A 15,024-nucleotide genomic window follows, 5' to 3' on the forward strand; every position below is an offset into this window, starting at 1 on the left:
TCTTATCAAAGACATTGGAGTAATTTGCCATTTCCTTCTCCAGTACATTTTACAGATAAGGAAACTGAGGCAGACAAGGTTAAGAGACATGCCCAGAGTCAGACACAGCAAGTGTCTGAAACCAGATTTGAACTTAGGGAGAGGAGTCTTTCCTGACTCCAGGCTGACCTATCCACTTTATCACCTCTAACTGCCCAGTATAGTTGTATTTTCAGTCTTTTGATTTATTTTTCCAAATTTTTCATCAAATTGAGTTGGGGTTCGTAAGTGGTATTTTAATAGCATCATTATTAAATTGGTATTGCTCCATTATGTCTTAGAGCAGCTTTCTTCCTAGTATGGAAATGCAAAAATAGTATATTCTAACCTTCAATTTCTATTTACAAGATGTTCTTTCTTTTCCTCCAAGACACTATTGGTTTTGAAACAAGAATTTAGAATAGAGTTATTTTAGGAGTCAGTATAGAACTTTTTTTTTTTTTTTTAATTGCATGTTGTCACTTCATGTTACCACTGCAAATTACTCTCACTGCCAGATGTAATATTTGAGATTGCAAGACATGTTTGAGTATGATGGTACAAGGTCAGTCGTGGAGGTAAATATGGCTTTATTGTTTATGCAACCAGTTGACACCTCTACAAAGATCTTACTTGGTTTCCATCGCAATAGCTATTATTAGCTACTATTAATATATCGGATTGCTATGTACCACATTGAAATATGCCATACTGATCTATTGACTGCCTCACTTATCACTGCTCTATGTAAAGGATTTTAGGGAAAGGGCAATAGCCGCTGCATGAGACCCCTGTATCAAGAAAGGCTTCTAGTAAAGGGAAAAGTCTAAACTCAGCCTTGAAAGAAAGTTGATTCACTCCACGAATTGCTACAGGCAATGCAAAATCACTGAGCTAGGAAATGAAGTTTCACGTGTGTAACAGCCAAAACCTCATCTCTCTAGATACTAAAACTGAGAGAAGGGGAGCAATGTATAATTAAAATTATATAATTAAAGTCTGTATAGAAATTTAGGGGCACGAAGGGATGGTGAATGAGTGTGACGAAAGAAAGATACCAGTTCAATTGATTGGCAACCGTTAATCTGGGCAGATTTGGAAAGTGTTTGGAGCCTTCCGGTCTTGTGCAATGTTGATTATTGCAGCCCCGGAGTTCTGCCATACTGCCTGCTTGGGTTTCTGTTTTTCCAAAGCGTTCTTGAGCCCTGTGTCTACTAAACAAATTTTACCCTCAGTCAGGTTAAGGAGGAGATTGGGGGGCGTGTTCCTCCACCTACCGTTGTGTTGGACAGGGGAGATCCAACCCCATTGCAAAGAGACTCAGCCCACCCACAAGAAAGGTATAAGGATGCAGACCAGTTGGAGGCTCTGCTACTTCTTGCTACTTCGCTAGCCAAGACTGCGGCGACTTTCCCGACCCAATCCACTGAGAAGAAGTTTGTATAGGTATCGGAGAGATGGTACCCACCGGAAGCAAAAAAGCGAAGAGGGTGAGTTCCGCTTGCTTGGTCAACCAGCTCACTCTATCTCTTGTCTCTGTCCAGTTCTCCGTTTGTCCCATTAGTCTGTCTATGACTTTTGCCTTCTCTCTCGCTCTCATATAGAGTGCCCACCAATACATTTGTCTCTCTGGTGCCCTAAGTGCCCCATACTCAGCTACTACCTCCTCAGCATCCCCCCATTTCTAAATCCTCAAATCTTGAGGCTCCGAAATCTTTCCAGGTGTCCTGGGGTACGGAGGTGAGATGGGGTGGAGGATGACGTAATGTATCGTAGTTCCTCGAAAGCAGAGGGATGTACTATGATCTGGCGGCTAGGGCTTCTCTTCCAGACGCAGAGCAGAAAAAAAGGTAAATTTCTGGTTGCTGATTTGAGGAGGTCGCGAGATGTGAGGTATTCTGTCGCTGATGCAAGGAGAAACTAAGAGTTCTGGGAGTGGGGTGTTGGCGGGGAGAAGTGGGGAAACGATCTCAATAAGTAAACTTCTGAGGTAGGAGAAATGTTCGGCTGAAACTGCCTCAAACTAGACACTAAGACAGACAGACAGAAAGACAGAGAGAGGAGAGAGAAGAGAGAAAAGAGTTTTCATCAGACAGTAATCCTTAAAGAAGAGGCTTCCCTTCTCTGTTCTTTCCTTTTCTTTCTTTAAAACCAAAGGGGAAATTAGAAGTTCCCTAGAGCTACACCGCCGCTGCTATTTGATGTTAAGATCTCCTAAACTCAGAAGTTGGATTTCCTGATCTTCTCATTCAGATTGGCAATGTAGCTAGCTAGAGAGCAGGGAAGCTGGGCATGGGTTGACATTAGCAATGGTGTTTAGAAGGAAGCTGAAGGTGGTTGTCGCGCAAATCAGAGAGTCCTCTGACTTCCTTCTATCCACCTGTTACCTTGTAGTTGTGTCCAAAGCACATCGATTTCTTGGGGGCAATCGGTAAGGGAGTGAGGGAAAGAAAAGGTTAATTGATATCTTATAATTTCTTAATCGGAAAATACTTTCCAAAAAATCATAAACATATTATATATGTAGCTATATTTTTTTCAGCAGTTCAGTTCACACTTATAAAGAAAAGAAAAGAAAAGAAAAGAAATCTTTACAATTTTTTTTAACAAATCTTTACCAAAAAAATCTAAAAAATAACTACATGTGGAAATTGTTTTCAGGAAATTTGCTAAAACTCCATTTTGTTCTTTTCCTCTCCCTTTGTGTTTAGGGAATTCTCCAACGTTTGGATGCTGGAGAGGTTGTAATTGGTGATGGGGGATTTGTTTTTGCCCTTGAAAAAAGAGGATATGTAAAAGCTGGACCATGGACTCCTGAAGCTGCAGTTGAACACCCAGAAGCAGGTCAGTTCATAGAAATGGCTATATAGTGCTGTAGGTCTTGACCACTAAGATTCTATCCTGTGTACAACATCCTTCCTTTGCTAAGGAAAAAAGGGAAGGAAGATGTCTACCATACACATACACTGGATATTGTAAAAAGAAAATCCCATGGATATCAATCATCTCTTTCCTAGTTTCTCTAGAAAAGTCCAGATTGCATGGGACCAAGAGGTACCCTGGTCTTTTTGCTCAGTGTCATGTAGAGAGGTCTGGACTTGACATCCAGGAGATTTGAGTTCTGAATCCAAATTAGTACATTACTTTGTGACTTTGGATATATTATTTAAGCACTATTTGCCTCAGTTTCCTCATCTGTAAAATGTGGGCAATAGTAGCACCCACCTCCCAAGTTACTGTGAGGATCAAATGATAGTATTTGCAAAATGTTTTACAAAGCAGAAACTGCAATACAAATATTAGCCATTATTAGTGTTCTTATTCTTGTTATGTGAAAAGGTATTTAGTAAATTAGAAAAGAGGACAAGAGTGACCAAAGGAAAATGAAGAAATTCCAAAGCAACAATGAAACACTTTTCAAAGTTTTTTTAAATTAATCAATATTTCTTAATAACTAATTCAACACTTTAATTTAATTAGCACTTTTTAGCTAATCATTTTTTCCTCTTGTTTAGTTTAGTCACCCATAAACTCTCACTTTTATCTAATTGACTCTATTCAAGGTATCCTGATTATCTCCCCAGATGTTAGATTATGGACACCAGCACAACATTAATCCCTAACTTTAAAAAAACATATTAAGAGGAGCATTTTGGTGGTACAATGGATAGAACATAGATTCTGGAATGAGGAGGACCTGAATTCAAATCCAACCTCAGACGTTTGATACTTAGAAGCTGTGTGACCCTGGACAAACCTCAAAACACACACACACACACACACACACACACACACACACACACACGAGGCCTTTGGTACTCCAGACTTTTCCAAATATACTGAGTAAAAGTTTTGAGGTAGTGTATAGGAGATGAAGTAAGTAAGTGCTCATAACATAGTGGTGAAGAGATGTAAAGTTGAGGTTAGGAATCTTAAATGCGATCTATTATAGAGCAAGGGGAAGATACTGCCATGGGACTTCAAGAAGAGGGGTTAACTAGCCAAAGTTAGTTTCATAATATGCAAATGATTCCTGGCTAAGTGCTGGGGGGAAAAAAAAGGCAAAAGACAGTCCCTGTCCGAAAGGAGTTTACAATCTCATGGGGGAAGCAGCATGCAAATAACTATATGCAAAGCAAGCTATACAGAGGATAAAAAGAAAATAACTAACAGAGGGAAGGCACTGGAATTAAAAGGGGTTGGAAAAAAAGCTTCTTGATATTAGTATAGACTTAAAGGAAGCCAGCCAGTAGTCCTAGTGGAGGATGGAGAGTGTTCCAGACAGAAAAAAAAATGCCCAGAGCAGAGAGATGGAGGTGAAATTATTTGTGAAATAGCTATGAGGCCAAGAATTGAAGATTGCATGATGAGATCTAAAGTATAATATGACTGGAAAGGTAGGAGAGGTAGGTTATAAATGAATTATTATTAGTGAATGTCAAACAAATAATTTTGTATTTGCTCCTAGTGACAATGGGAAGTTTATTACATGGAGGATTGATGGGAGTAGGGAGAGATTTGAGGCAGGAGGCACACCAGCAAATTATCAAAATAATCCAATTCAAGGATGATGAGGACCTGCACTAGAGTGTTGGTAATATCAGAGAAGAGAAGAGAAGAGAAGAGAATATCAGAGGATATTCTCAAAGGAATATCTGAGAGATGTTTCAAAGATGAAGTCAACAAGCCTTGACAATAATTTAGATGGGGAGGGGGAGTGAGGGATGAATTCAGGATAAACTCCTAGATTGGGAGCCTAAGTAACTGGGAGGATGGCATTATTCTCCACAGGAAAAAAAATAGGAGGAGGGGAGGGTTAAGGAGAAAAGAATGAGTTCTGGTTTGGGGGTATATTTGAGTTTAAGATCCAATCTGAGATATCTGAAAAGCAGTTGGAGAATCCAGACTATATGGAGGTTAGCTGAGAGATCTGGGCAGGATTTGAGAAACATCAGCATAAATATGGTAATTAATGATGAGATTAAGTGAAATAGTATAGAGGGAGAAGAGAAGAGGGCCTAGTTCAGAACTCTGGGGGACACTTATGGTTAGAGGCCATGATATGGAAGAGGATCCAGCAAAGGAGTCTGAGAAGTGGTCAGATAGAAAAGAAGAGGAGACAGGGATCTCCAGAAAAATCTAGAGAAAAGAGAGATCAAGGAGGACAAAGTGTCAAAGTGTCAAAAATTGCAGACCTCAAAGAGAATGAGGACTGAGAAAAGGCCATTGGATTTAGTAACTGAGAAATTTCGTAAAATTATGTTGGAAGTCAAGGAGTAAGAAAAGAGTGAGAAGAAAGAAAATAGAGGGCCTCTTGTAGACAGTCTTTTTGAGGAGTTTATCTACAAAGGGCAGAAGAGAAATCAAATGAGAATGGGGATGGAAGGACCAAATGTGGGGTCATTTTTTCAGGATAGGGGAGACATGGCAGTAGAGAAAGAGCTGGTAAGGGGATGGAAAATGAATGAGAGAGTGGATGACAGAAAGAGCAATTTGTTGGGAGAATCAGATGGAATGGGATCTCTTAGACAAGTAAAGAAGTTAGCCTTGGTAAGGAGTAAGGTCATTTCATTATACGAAACTGGAATTAAAGAAGGAAAAGATGGCAGAAGTTATCTGAGTGAAAAGAGATGAGGAAGAAGGGAGAAAGAGTTCTCAGAGAATGACCACAATTTTTTCCTGTAAAATGAAACTAGGTTTCTTTTCTGAGAGAGAAGAGAAAGAAGCTATAGGAGGTTTGAGGAAGGATGAAAAAGTTTGAAAGAGCTACTGTGGAATGTAGGATAGCGAGCTGATAAAGAAGGGAAGTATAATAGTAAAACTGCTTAGCAACAAGCCCCCCCCCCCCAGACTGTGTAGCAAATTTATGTACCCAGTCAGAATGGTAGTGGGATTTTTTTTCTTCAGTTTTGTTCAACACACCTGTATAGACACAAAGACAGTTGATGATGGGAGTAAGCTAAGGCTGAGAGGCTTAACTGGGCTTAACCAGGGGGCAAAGGATTCAAGAGAGGAGGACAGTGTAGAATTGAGTTGTTTCACCCATGAAAAGAGTTGTTTCCCCAAAATGAGGAGAAGAAGAGAGAGTTGACTAGTGAAGAAGAAATGGTTTGGGATAGAATTGAGGAGTCAAAGTATCGGACTCAATACTCAAAGAGTAGGATTACCCAATGGAAGGGAGAGGGAAAAGTGAAAGGCCAATAGTTATAGTGGTTATAGTTATAGTATAGGCAATTAACTATGGTAAGAAATATCCGTTCAATATATGTGTGTGTGTGTGTGTGTTGTGTGTGCAGATTGTTAGAAAAGTATGTAGAAATATATATGTGTGTATAGTAAAAAAAAAAAGAAAGAAAGAAAGAAAGAAAGAAATATCTGTTCAAAAAAGAGTTTTTCCCACATTAGCGTGCTCTTACTTAGCAAACTACATGAGACCTATTAAAACCAAAATAGAATTACTTTGGCTTAAGTATACTCCATTTCAGTTATGAATACATCCTTGCAGAGATTATTTCTATTTAGCATTTGCTCTTTGGCTGTACCTGAGATACTCTTTTCTGTAATTTAAAAGCATCTAGTTGTTTTGACAATCCTTAGAGAAATTCTACCAGAATATGAAAATGTGCAAATTCTACTGCACTATCATTTATTTCTGCATTACTTTGCCAGCAATAGATGACCATGCACGTCAGGAAATGTGCAAGACTTATAGTGCATTGCTATAGGGTATTCTCCCTCTGGTTCACATTGTTCTTAACGTTAGATGATGATATGGATGTAAGCATCTTTCATCATCTTAAAATAAATTTGTTGATTTTTTAAAATTTATATAGAGTTTGCCTTTGTCTTTTCAGTGATTTCAGTAGGATTTTAGAATAACAATAAAATTATTTTAAATAAAGTTATTCAATTATTAATTTTTACTTATTTATACAATGATTTACTACTAAATTATTATTTTTGAATAATAATAAAAATTTAAAGTAATTAAGAAACCTCAGAAATGAAGCAGGTCTTAAGTTGATTCTTCACTTTATAATTAGATATGATGAAAAGTCTCTTATAATAATTATGCAACAAATAAAACATTTGCATTTTCCTGTATTAGGATTCTTAAAAATCACAGTTTTTTTGTTCTCATTCTGTGGAAAGAATAAATAATATGAAATCTTTACCTGTGGCATTTTATATACAATTCATAAAGCTGAAGGATATTAGCTGTTTGATGTAAGGATGTAAGCAAAAAAGTATTTTAAAAGGTGATGCAGCTTTGTGTTTTTAGTGTTTAGAGCATTATCCTTCTTCCTGTCCCTCTGGGACAGGACATAAAGGCAACTTTTCATAAGTTTCCCCACTGCCCCCAGAGTCACCACTCCTGTTCACAGTCATGAATCCCCATACATATAAATACTTGTAGTTTGCACTAATCATATGTTATTTTTAACCAGTGCCAACAACCTTGTGGAGTAGTGCTTGGCAGTTTAGTATTTGGTATAGAACTCCAAGAACATTCTGATTCTTTAACTAAAATTAAAAATAAAAAGGTTGTCCTCCAATGTTGAAGATACAGTTGAATAGGAGTCTAGGATTTTAGAGTAAATGCTTCCAAAGTCTTACGATCAAGAAGTTTAGACTGGTAGGACTGGAAAAGACTTTGAGAGAGACTTCCTTCTGTTTCCAAGTGTTATAGAAATTAAGAATTTTACTTCTAGTGGAAATAGCAAGATATAATTGTAAGTCTAGAAACTTGGAATCAGGTGAACTAGGTCCTATAAAATTGTTAGATATGGTATTGCTCAGTTATTTTTCAATCATGTCTGACTCTTCTGTGAGTCATTTGGGATTTTCTTGGCCAACACACTGGAGTGGTTTGCCACTTCTTTCTCCAGCTCATTTTACATTGCTTCATCTGAGGCAAACAGAATTAAGTGACTTGCCATGAACCACACAGTTAGGAACTGTCTGAGGCCAGATTTGAACTCAGGAAGATGATTCTTCCTTACTCCAGGCTGGCACTCTATCCCCTGTTTTTTCATTTGTAAAAGAGGGAGAATGTCACCTTCAAGAATAACTTCACAAGCTATGAAAGTCAAATGAAATATTATGTGGAAATTACTTTCTAAACTATAAATGTTACTAATATGTCATAGGTTCTATTTGTTGTTGCTGTTGGTTATTGTTGGTTTATAAATTCTATGCCTCAAGTTGTAGGTATTGAAATGATTAGTGAACAATTGTTGAAAAGAATTCCACTTTTTATTTCCATTCACAGTTCGACAGCTTCATCGGGAATTCCTCCGAGCAGGCTCAAATGTGATGCAAACCTTCACCTTCTATGCTAGTGAGGATAAGTTGGAAAATAGAGGAAATTATGTTGCAGAGAAAATATCTGTAAGTAAAATCCCTTTGTGGAATTACTGAAATAATGTAGAATGCCCATGCCACATTGGTACTTGCCAGGACTCTTGAAAATGATAGAAATGATATATATGTGTGTGTATGAATAAATAGCTCTATAACATTGAAGTGCCTCAAAACTAGTCATTAAATAAGAATAGATTGAACATAGAAGGAAAACATGCCAAATAATGGCATTTACATCTCAGTATCTATTTTTGTTTTATATAGGGTGCTGTTACCCTACATTAAATTCTAAAAGAAATGTCTGCTGTAATCAAAGGAATATAAATTTAGATGAATGCCGTTCCTCCTCATTGACAAACTAGGTTTTGTGTTTATTTGTTCAAAAGATCACTATTTCAAAGTAGGAGGGTGGCAGCTAGGTGGTTTCATGGGCAGCACTGCTATAAATCAGAAAGACATGAGTTCAAATGAAACCTGAGACCCTCAGTTTGCCTCCTTTTTCTTAACTATAAAATAGAATAAGATCTTTTGCTTTGTTAAAATTGTTTTATTTTAAATTCCCAATGGAAATTCAATGACAATACATGCTTTTCTCATTTTAGGGGCAGAAAGTGAATGAAGCTGCTTGTGATATTGCCATAGAGGTGGCTGCAGAAGGTGATGCTTTGGTTGCTGGTGGAGTTAGTCAGACACCATCATACCTGAGTTGCAAGAGTGAAACTGAAGTGAAAAAAATTTTCCGTCAACAATTAGAGGTCTTTACAAAAAAGAAGGTGGACTTTCTGATTGCCGAGGTAAATACAGTCCCCGGATAAGAGTTCGCTAGCTCACTCAAGATCAGGTCATTTGGTCTGACTCTTCTGCTTTGTATAGGATATTAATAAATTCTTATTATTTTTGTAACCCTCTCTAAAGCTTGTTCAAAAAGAGCTATTATAGAGGTTGTGAACTTTTTTGATGCTGTAGACTCTTGTGCAATCTAGTGAAAGCTATGGACCTTTTCTCGGAATAATGTTTTTAAATGCATAAAATAAAATACACAAGTTATGAAGGAAACCAATTGAAATATAGTTACCAAAATATTTTTGTAAAAGTTTCTGACTCTCAAGTTAAGAAATCCTGACCTAATAGAATAGAAAGCTAAAAAGCAGCAGTCTTTTACAAGTTTTCTCTTGGGTAATAAGGGGAACACTGAATTTAAACCAAATTTTCTTTCAGTATTTTGAGCATGTTGAAGAAGCTGTATGGGCAGTTGAAGCCTTAAAAGAGTCTGGAAAGCCAGTGGCTGCTACAATGTGCATTGGCCCAGAGGGAGATTTGCATGGTGTGTCACCTGGAGAATGTGCAGTGCGACTAGTGAAAGCAGGTAAGCAGCAACATGAATCTGAGCACTCAAATCTTAGAAATGTCAAGCACTTTTGATGTCATGAAAAAATGCTTTTGATGAATGTTATTAAAAAATGTACTTTGATGGATGAAACACTGTATTGGCTTTAGCTGCAAGGAAAATCAGACCCTAGGAGCGCTCTTTTCAGGATCTCACAACATTATTAAGAGACAAACTCAGTTGTAATTAGGAGGTGGAAAATCAGTGTCAGTGGTAGAAACATTCCTAATGAGTCACTCCCTAATTAAACCCATAGTTTTCTTTTAAGACAGTAAGTAAAAGCCACAGTAATTTGTGCCAAATGAATTTTCAGACTTTAGTGGCTTTTAAGCCAGTGTCCCAATGTCTAAACTGGATCTTCTTATACATGAGTATATCTCGTTTTATGTAATAGATGTATCTTTTAAGTACAAAAGAGTCTCCTTTGGGAAATAATCATCTTCCTAGCATATCTTTACACTTTCATATATTGGATTTTTCATATATTGGGATACACTAGAAGCTATTTTAAAAGATTTATAACCATTGATTTTCTAACTATGAATATAGGATAAGTGGTGGAAGACACTAGATTTTTATACTAATCTATATATTACCACATATATATTAAATATATATGTATATATGCATAGTTTATTGCTATTATATTCATATATTTAGTTTTATACATAGACATTGATCCATCTATATTTATATAATAATCTCTATATTTTAGAGAGTTATATATTACTACATATTTCTATATGCTATATACACTATTATATATGTATATATTATATATATATATATATATATATATATAAATGCTAAGTATACATGTATATGCATATGCATGGACACATATATACATTTCTCCAAGGAGATATTTGATTCAGGATTTAAACATACATGTATGTATGTATAAAAGTATTCTAGCAGTTAGGGAGTCTTCTATTGAGCTATGTTTCCCATTATAGATAGATAGATAGATAGATAGACATATATTTACATATATTTATATGCATATGTGTGCATGTATATGGGTATATTTTAAGTTAATTGTATGTATATATGTATGATGTATGTGTCTATATTTATTTACTATAATAATCACATGTGTATATACTCACATGCATATATACACACATGTATACACACATATAAATATAGATAGTATATCCATACCTATAGAGAGAGCTTTCTAACAACTAAGAAGGTATCTTGCATAGAGCCATTACTTCCCAATGTAGAGTATAAAAACCTTGGCTTAGATACTTCCTTGACCTCCAAGGTGATTTCTGAACCTGGCAGAAGAGTCCCCACTAATTTTCTATTCTGTATTGCCATGGCCTATGCCATAGCAAAAGTGACAACACTGTTGTATAATGTCATTTTCCCCATTTGAATGAAAGCCCCTTGAAAACAGATATTATGTTTTTGCGTTTATTTTCTCAGCACTTATCACAGTGTTTTGGATCACAGTAGGGGCTTAATAAATGCTTGCTGAATAACTAACCTGGTAAGTCCTACCAAGATGAAAAGATTTGGCAACAGTGTGACCATTAGGACCAGCCTAACTACATTCCTAGCTCATTCCTCAATAGAGAGCTGGCCAATGGGGAATGAATTTCAGGACCTTTGCCTCTTATGAAACTGTCTAATGAGACCTGGAATGCCTCAGAGTGGGAATTGCTCACACTGAGAGGCATCTCAGATGTCCCTAAACTGTTGAATAATGGCAGGATAAAAGGGATAAGTCATTCCCTAAAACATAGGCAAAAAATGTCAAAAATGTTTTTTTTCCTCCTTTAGGAGCTTCCATTGTTGGTGTGAACTGCCATTTTGACCCCACAATCAGTTTAAAAACTGTGAAACTCATGAAAGAGGGTTTGGAGGCTGCCAGATTAAAAGCCTATTTGATGGCACAACCTTTGGCTTACCATACTCCAGATTGTGGTAAACAAGGATTTATCGATCTCCCAGAATTTCCATTTGGTAAGATATGGGATGCTAACAATCTATTTCAAAAATCAGTAGCAATAAAGATATTCTTACTATCTTTTTAGATTTGTAGTAATTCTATGAAGAAGAACAATGTTATAATTATCTCAATTTTATGAACAAGGAAAGTGAGACTCAGAATAAGTGACTTCCCCTTGGTCACTGAGCTACTAGGTTTTAGATGCAGGATTTGAATCCAACATTTTCTAATCCAAAGTCCACTATCCTTTCACTATATTATTGCTTCTATCATCCCACCCCACACTGAAATTTTTCTCCTTTTATCCAGGCCATCGCATTGGATGGAAATGGAAAAAGAAAGAAAAAAGAAATATATTAGGCTGAGTGATCAATTAAAATAAGATACAGAATATCAGAGTATTTATCCTTTGAGAAATAAATATTTCTTGGATCACCTAGAAGAAAAAAATATATAGCTAGGATAATTTTAATTCTGTCCAACTAAGTGATACATTAAACACGACTATAATTCCAAGAATCTGCATTTGAACTCCAACTTAGTTATTTATTACCTGGGTGACCCTGGAGAAACTATTTAATCTTTCTGGACCTCAGCACCTTATGTGTAAAATGATGGGAATATGCCAGATGGCCAGAAATCCTTTCTAAGTCTAAATCAATAATCCTATAAATAAAAGAAATTTATCACTGAATATTACATAAATTTAGGGCAACTGCATGGTACAACTAGCCCTGGAGTCAGGGACTGAGTTCAAATCTGATATCAGACACTTACTAACTGTATGACCCTAGGCAAGTCACTTAACCACAATTACCTCCAATATAAATTAATAAATATGACTCAACTCTTTCCCAGACTCTTTTACAAAAGTCAGGGGGAGATGGGACAGGGATGGAGAGGATTGCTATAGATGTAAAACATTGCATATGAAGTATAATGTCACTTTTTTTTCAATTTATTAATAGGTTTTCCTGAGCCTCCCTTTCTCTTTTTTCTCATCTTTATCATAAGAGCATGCTAGGAAGAGAAATATGGAAGAAATCTGAAAATAGTTTCAAGTGTTAGTTAACTACATTTGACTAATGAATTTATAATTCATTAAAAATGATTCTGTAGTCATGCTGTTGGCTTTGGTAACTAGGCTTGGGTTTTTTTAATAGATTTTTAAAAAACAGTTTGATTTCTTTTAAGATTCATCCTCATTAAGGTTATTTTTGAAGTTAAAATAAAACCATTTCCATTATAGGCCTGGAACCCAGAGTTGCTACCAGATGGGATATTCAAAAATATGCCAGGGAAGCCTACAACTTGGGTGTCAGGTACATCGGGGGCTGCTGTGGATTTGAGCCTTATCACATCAGAGCAATAGCTGAAGAGCTGGCTCCTCAAAGGGGCTTCCTGCCTGATGCTTCTGAAAAGCATGGCAGCTGGGGCAGTGGTTTGAGCATGCATACCAAGCCCTGGGTTAGAGCAAGGTAAGTATATTTGATTATTCTCTCTTCCTCATTTTAAATTGTTTATAGGGTTTTGTTGACCAGGTCTGGCATAAATGAATGCTAGAACTGATTCTCTGGAAAATTATTGGACAACTCTTAAAACCCCTACAGACATGCCTTTTTATATCTTAATGTTGGTTCTTCATTACTAGATGATCATGAGACGTTGCTGCTATATTTTTGCCCCTTTAACAGGTCCAATTTATTTCATGGAACCATTTTCATAAAAACTTCTTTAGAAAATGACTATCAAAGATTTCAAGGCCATTAGGCTTCTCAAAAAGTCATAATTGAATGATGATAGCCTGCTTTGATACTGCCATGCAAAGAGTGGACATTCAAATATTAATGGGAACATTTTAGGTTATAAAGATTTGAGTATGATAGAAACTAATTAATTTTTAATTGCTTGGGGCTATATTGGGATCATAATTTAGAGTTGGAAACAATCTCAGAAGCCAGCTAATCTACCTCACTACCCCACTTCCCACCATCAATTTTGCTGATGAGAAAAACAGAAGCCCAGGAACATTTAAGTGCCATTAGTCACAGGCAGAATTTGAATTCATGTTCTCCAGATTCAAAAGTTACTTCCTTGTCATTAAAAAGATGAACAAGAGAATAGTTATTAGTTCTGAATTCTAGTGTTCTATCCAGAATAGAAGAAGTATGTTGCAGAGCTTAATTTTTTAAAGTAAAAGTTACCACAATGATTAGGCTTCAACATATTTTGGAGGTATGGATTTCTCAAACTCAGGAGGTATTGATATGTTCACATGGTAAAAAAAAAAAATATGTCAATTGGAAATATCTAATTAATCATAACTCATGTGGGAAAATATTGAGGCTAATTTTTGATCCCTACATTATGTAAACCAAAGTTTGCTCAGAAAACAAATATACAAACTTTTATTTGCCAAAACCGCAAATTTGCCTAAGTGTGCATCATATATCCTAAAACCACCTAAACTACCTAAACTACCAAAAAACTACCTAAAACCTAGACCATAAAATGGATTTGTAAATGCACAAAAAAGTTCATTTATTCAACAATCACTTTTCTTCACACAGGGCAAGGAAAGAGTACTGGGAGTCTCTACCCCTGGCCTCTGGTAGGCCATACTGTCCTTCCATGTCCAAGCCTGATGCCTGGGGAGTGACCAAAGGGACAGCTGAGCTAATGCAGCAAAAGGAAGCCACAACTGACCATCAACTGAAGGAGCTCTTTCAGAAACAGAAATTCAAATCTTCATAGACTAATGAAATGCATGTACTTACATATGTTGGGTGTATTAACACTCAATTTGTAAACTTACTCTCAAATTGAATAAAAATGGAACTTCAAAGCAAAAAAAAAATGTTTTTGGAGCTTACTTATTAGTGACAATGGGGCTTTTCTCATTTTTTTAGTATTTGGGAGGAGATCATCAAATCAATCTAGAATACTTTAAGTATAAGGAAATACATGCAGCAACTGGACAGGTTTGTGTTACTAATTTTTGCCAGACCTTCTTTATCCACCATCCTCTTAAGCTCCTTGAGGATAGATACTGTTTTAAATTTTGCATTAGTATTCCTAGAACTTAGTAGAATTCCTGAAAAGTAGTAAGTAACTGATAAATGCCTCTTACAAAGTAATTTATTTAGTATTTCATGGTAATATATTGATATACATATGTAACATATCAACAATGCTCACACCAGCTACTGTTGCCAACACACAGTTCACAAAATTTAAAGACAGTTTCATTAAAGTTAAAGAAAAACTAGTTTCATGGAAAATGGCCCTCATCAAT

The 15,024-nt window shown here is 36.2% G+C and overlaps 1 protein-coding gene across 1 annotated transcript; it reads left to right on the forward strand.

Annotated features, from left to right (window-relative positions):
• Positions 1–1,363: 1,363 nt before the first annotated feature.
• Positions 1,364–14,586, forward strand: LOC141555425 (betaine--homocysteine S-methyltransferase 1). Its single transcript, XM_074288290.1, has 8 exons — positions 1,364–1,508; positions 2,730–2,862; positions 8,291–8,409; positions 8,985–9,176; positions 9,601–9,748; positions 11,561–11,743; positions 12,979–13,207; positions 14,300–14,586. Exons 1-8 carry the CDS (start codon positions 1,476–1,478, stop codon positions 14,481–14,483), a joined length of 1,221 nt encoding a protein of 406 aa, XP_074144391.1. The 5' UTR covers positions 1,364–1,475; the 3' UTR covers positions 14,484–14,586.
• Positions 14,587–15,024: the final 438 nt, after the last annotated feature.

Source organism: Sminthopsis crassicaudata, chromosome 1 (assembly GCF_048593235.1).
Source record: "Sminthopsis crassicaudata isolate SCR6 chromosome 1, ASM4859323v1, whole genome shotgun sequence".
NCBI lineage: Eukaryota > Metazoa > Chordata > Mammalia > Dasyuromorphia > Dasyuridae > Sminthopsis > Sminthopsis crassicaudata.

Bases quoted from the DNA above. Each gene is read 5' to 3' on its own strand.
- LOC141555425 (XM_074288290.1), top strand. From the start codon at position 1,476: ATGGTACCCACCGGAAGCAAAAAAGCGAAGAGG. The intron at 1,509-2,729 runs GTGAGTTCCGCT...CTTTGTGTTTAG, and splicing joins GAAGCAAAAAAGCGAAGAGG to GGAATTCTCCAACGTTTGGA. The intron at 8,410-8,984 runs GTAAGTAAAATC...TTCTCATTTTAG, and splicing joins ATGTTGCAGAGAAAATATCT to GGGCAGAAAGTGAATGAAGC.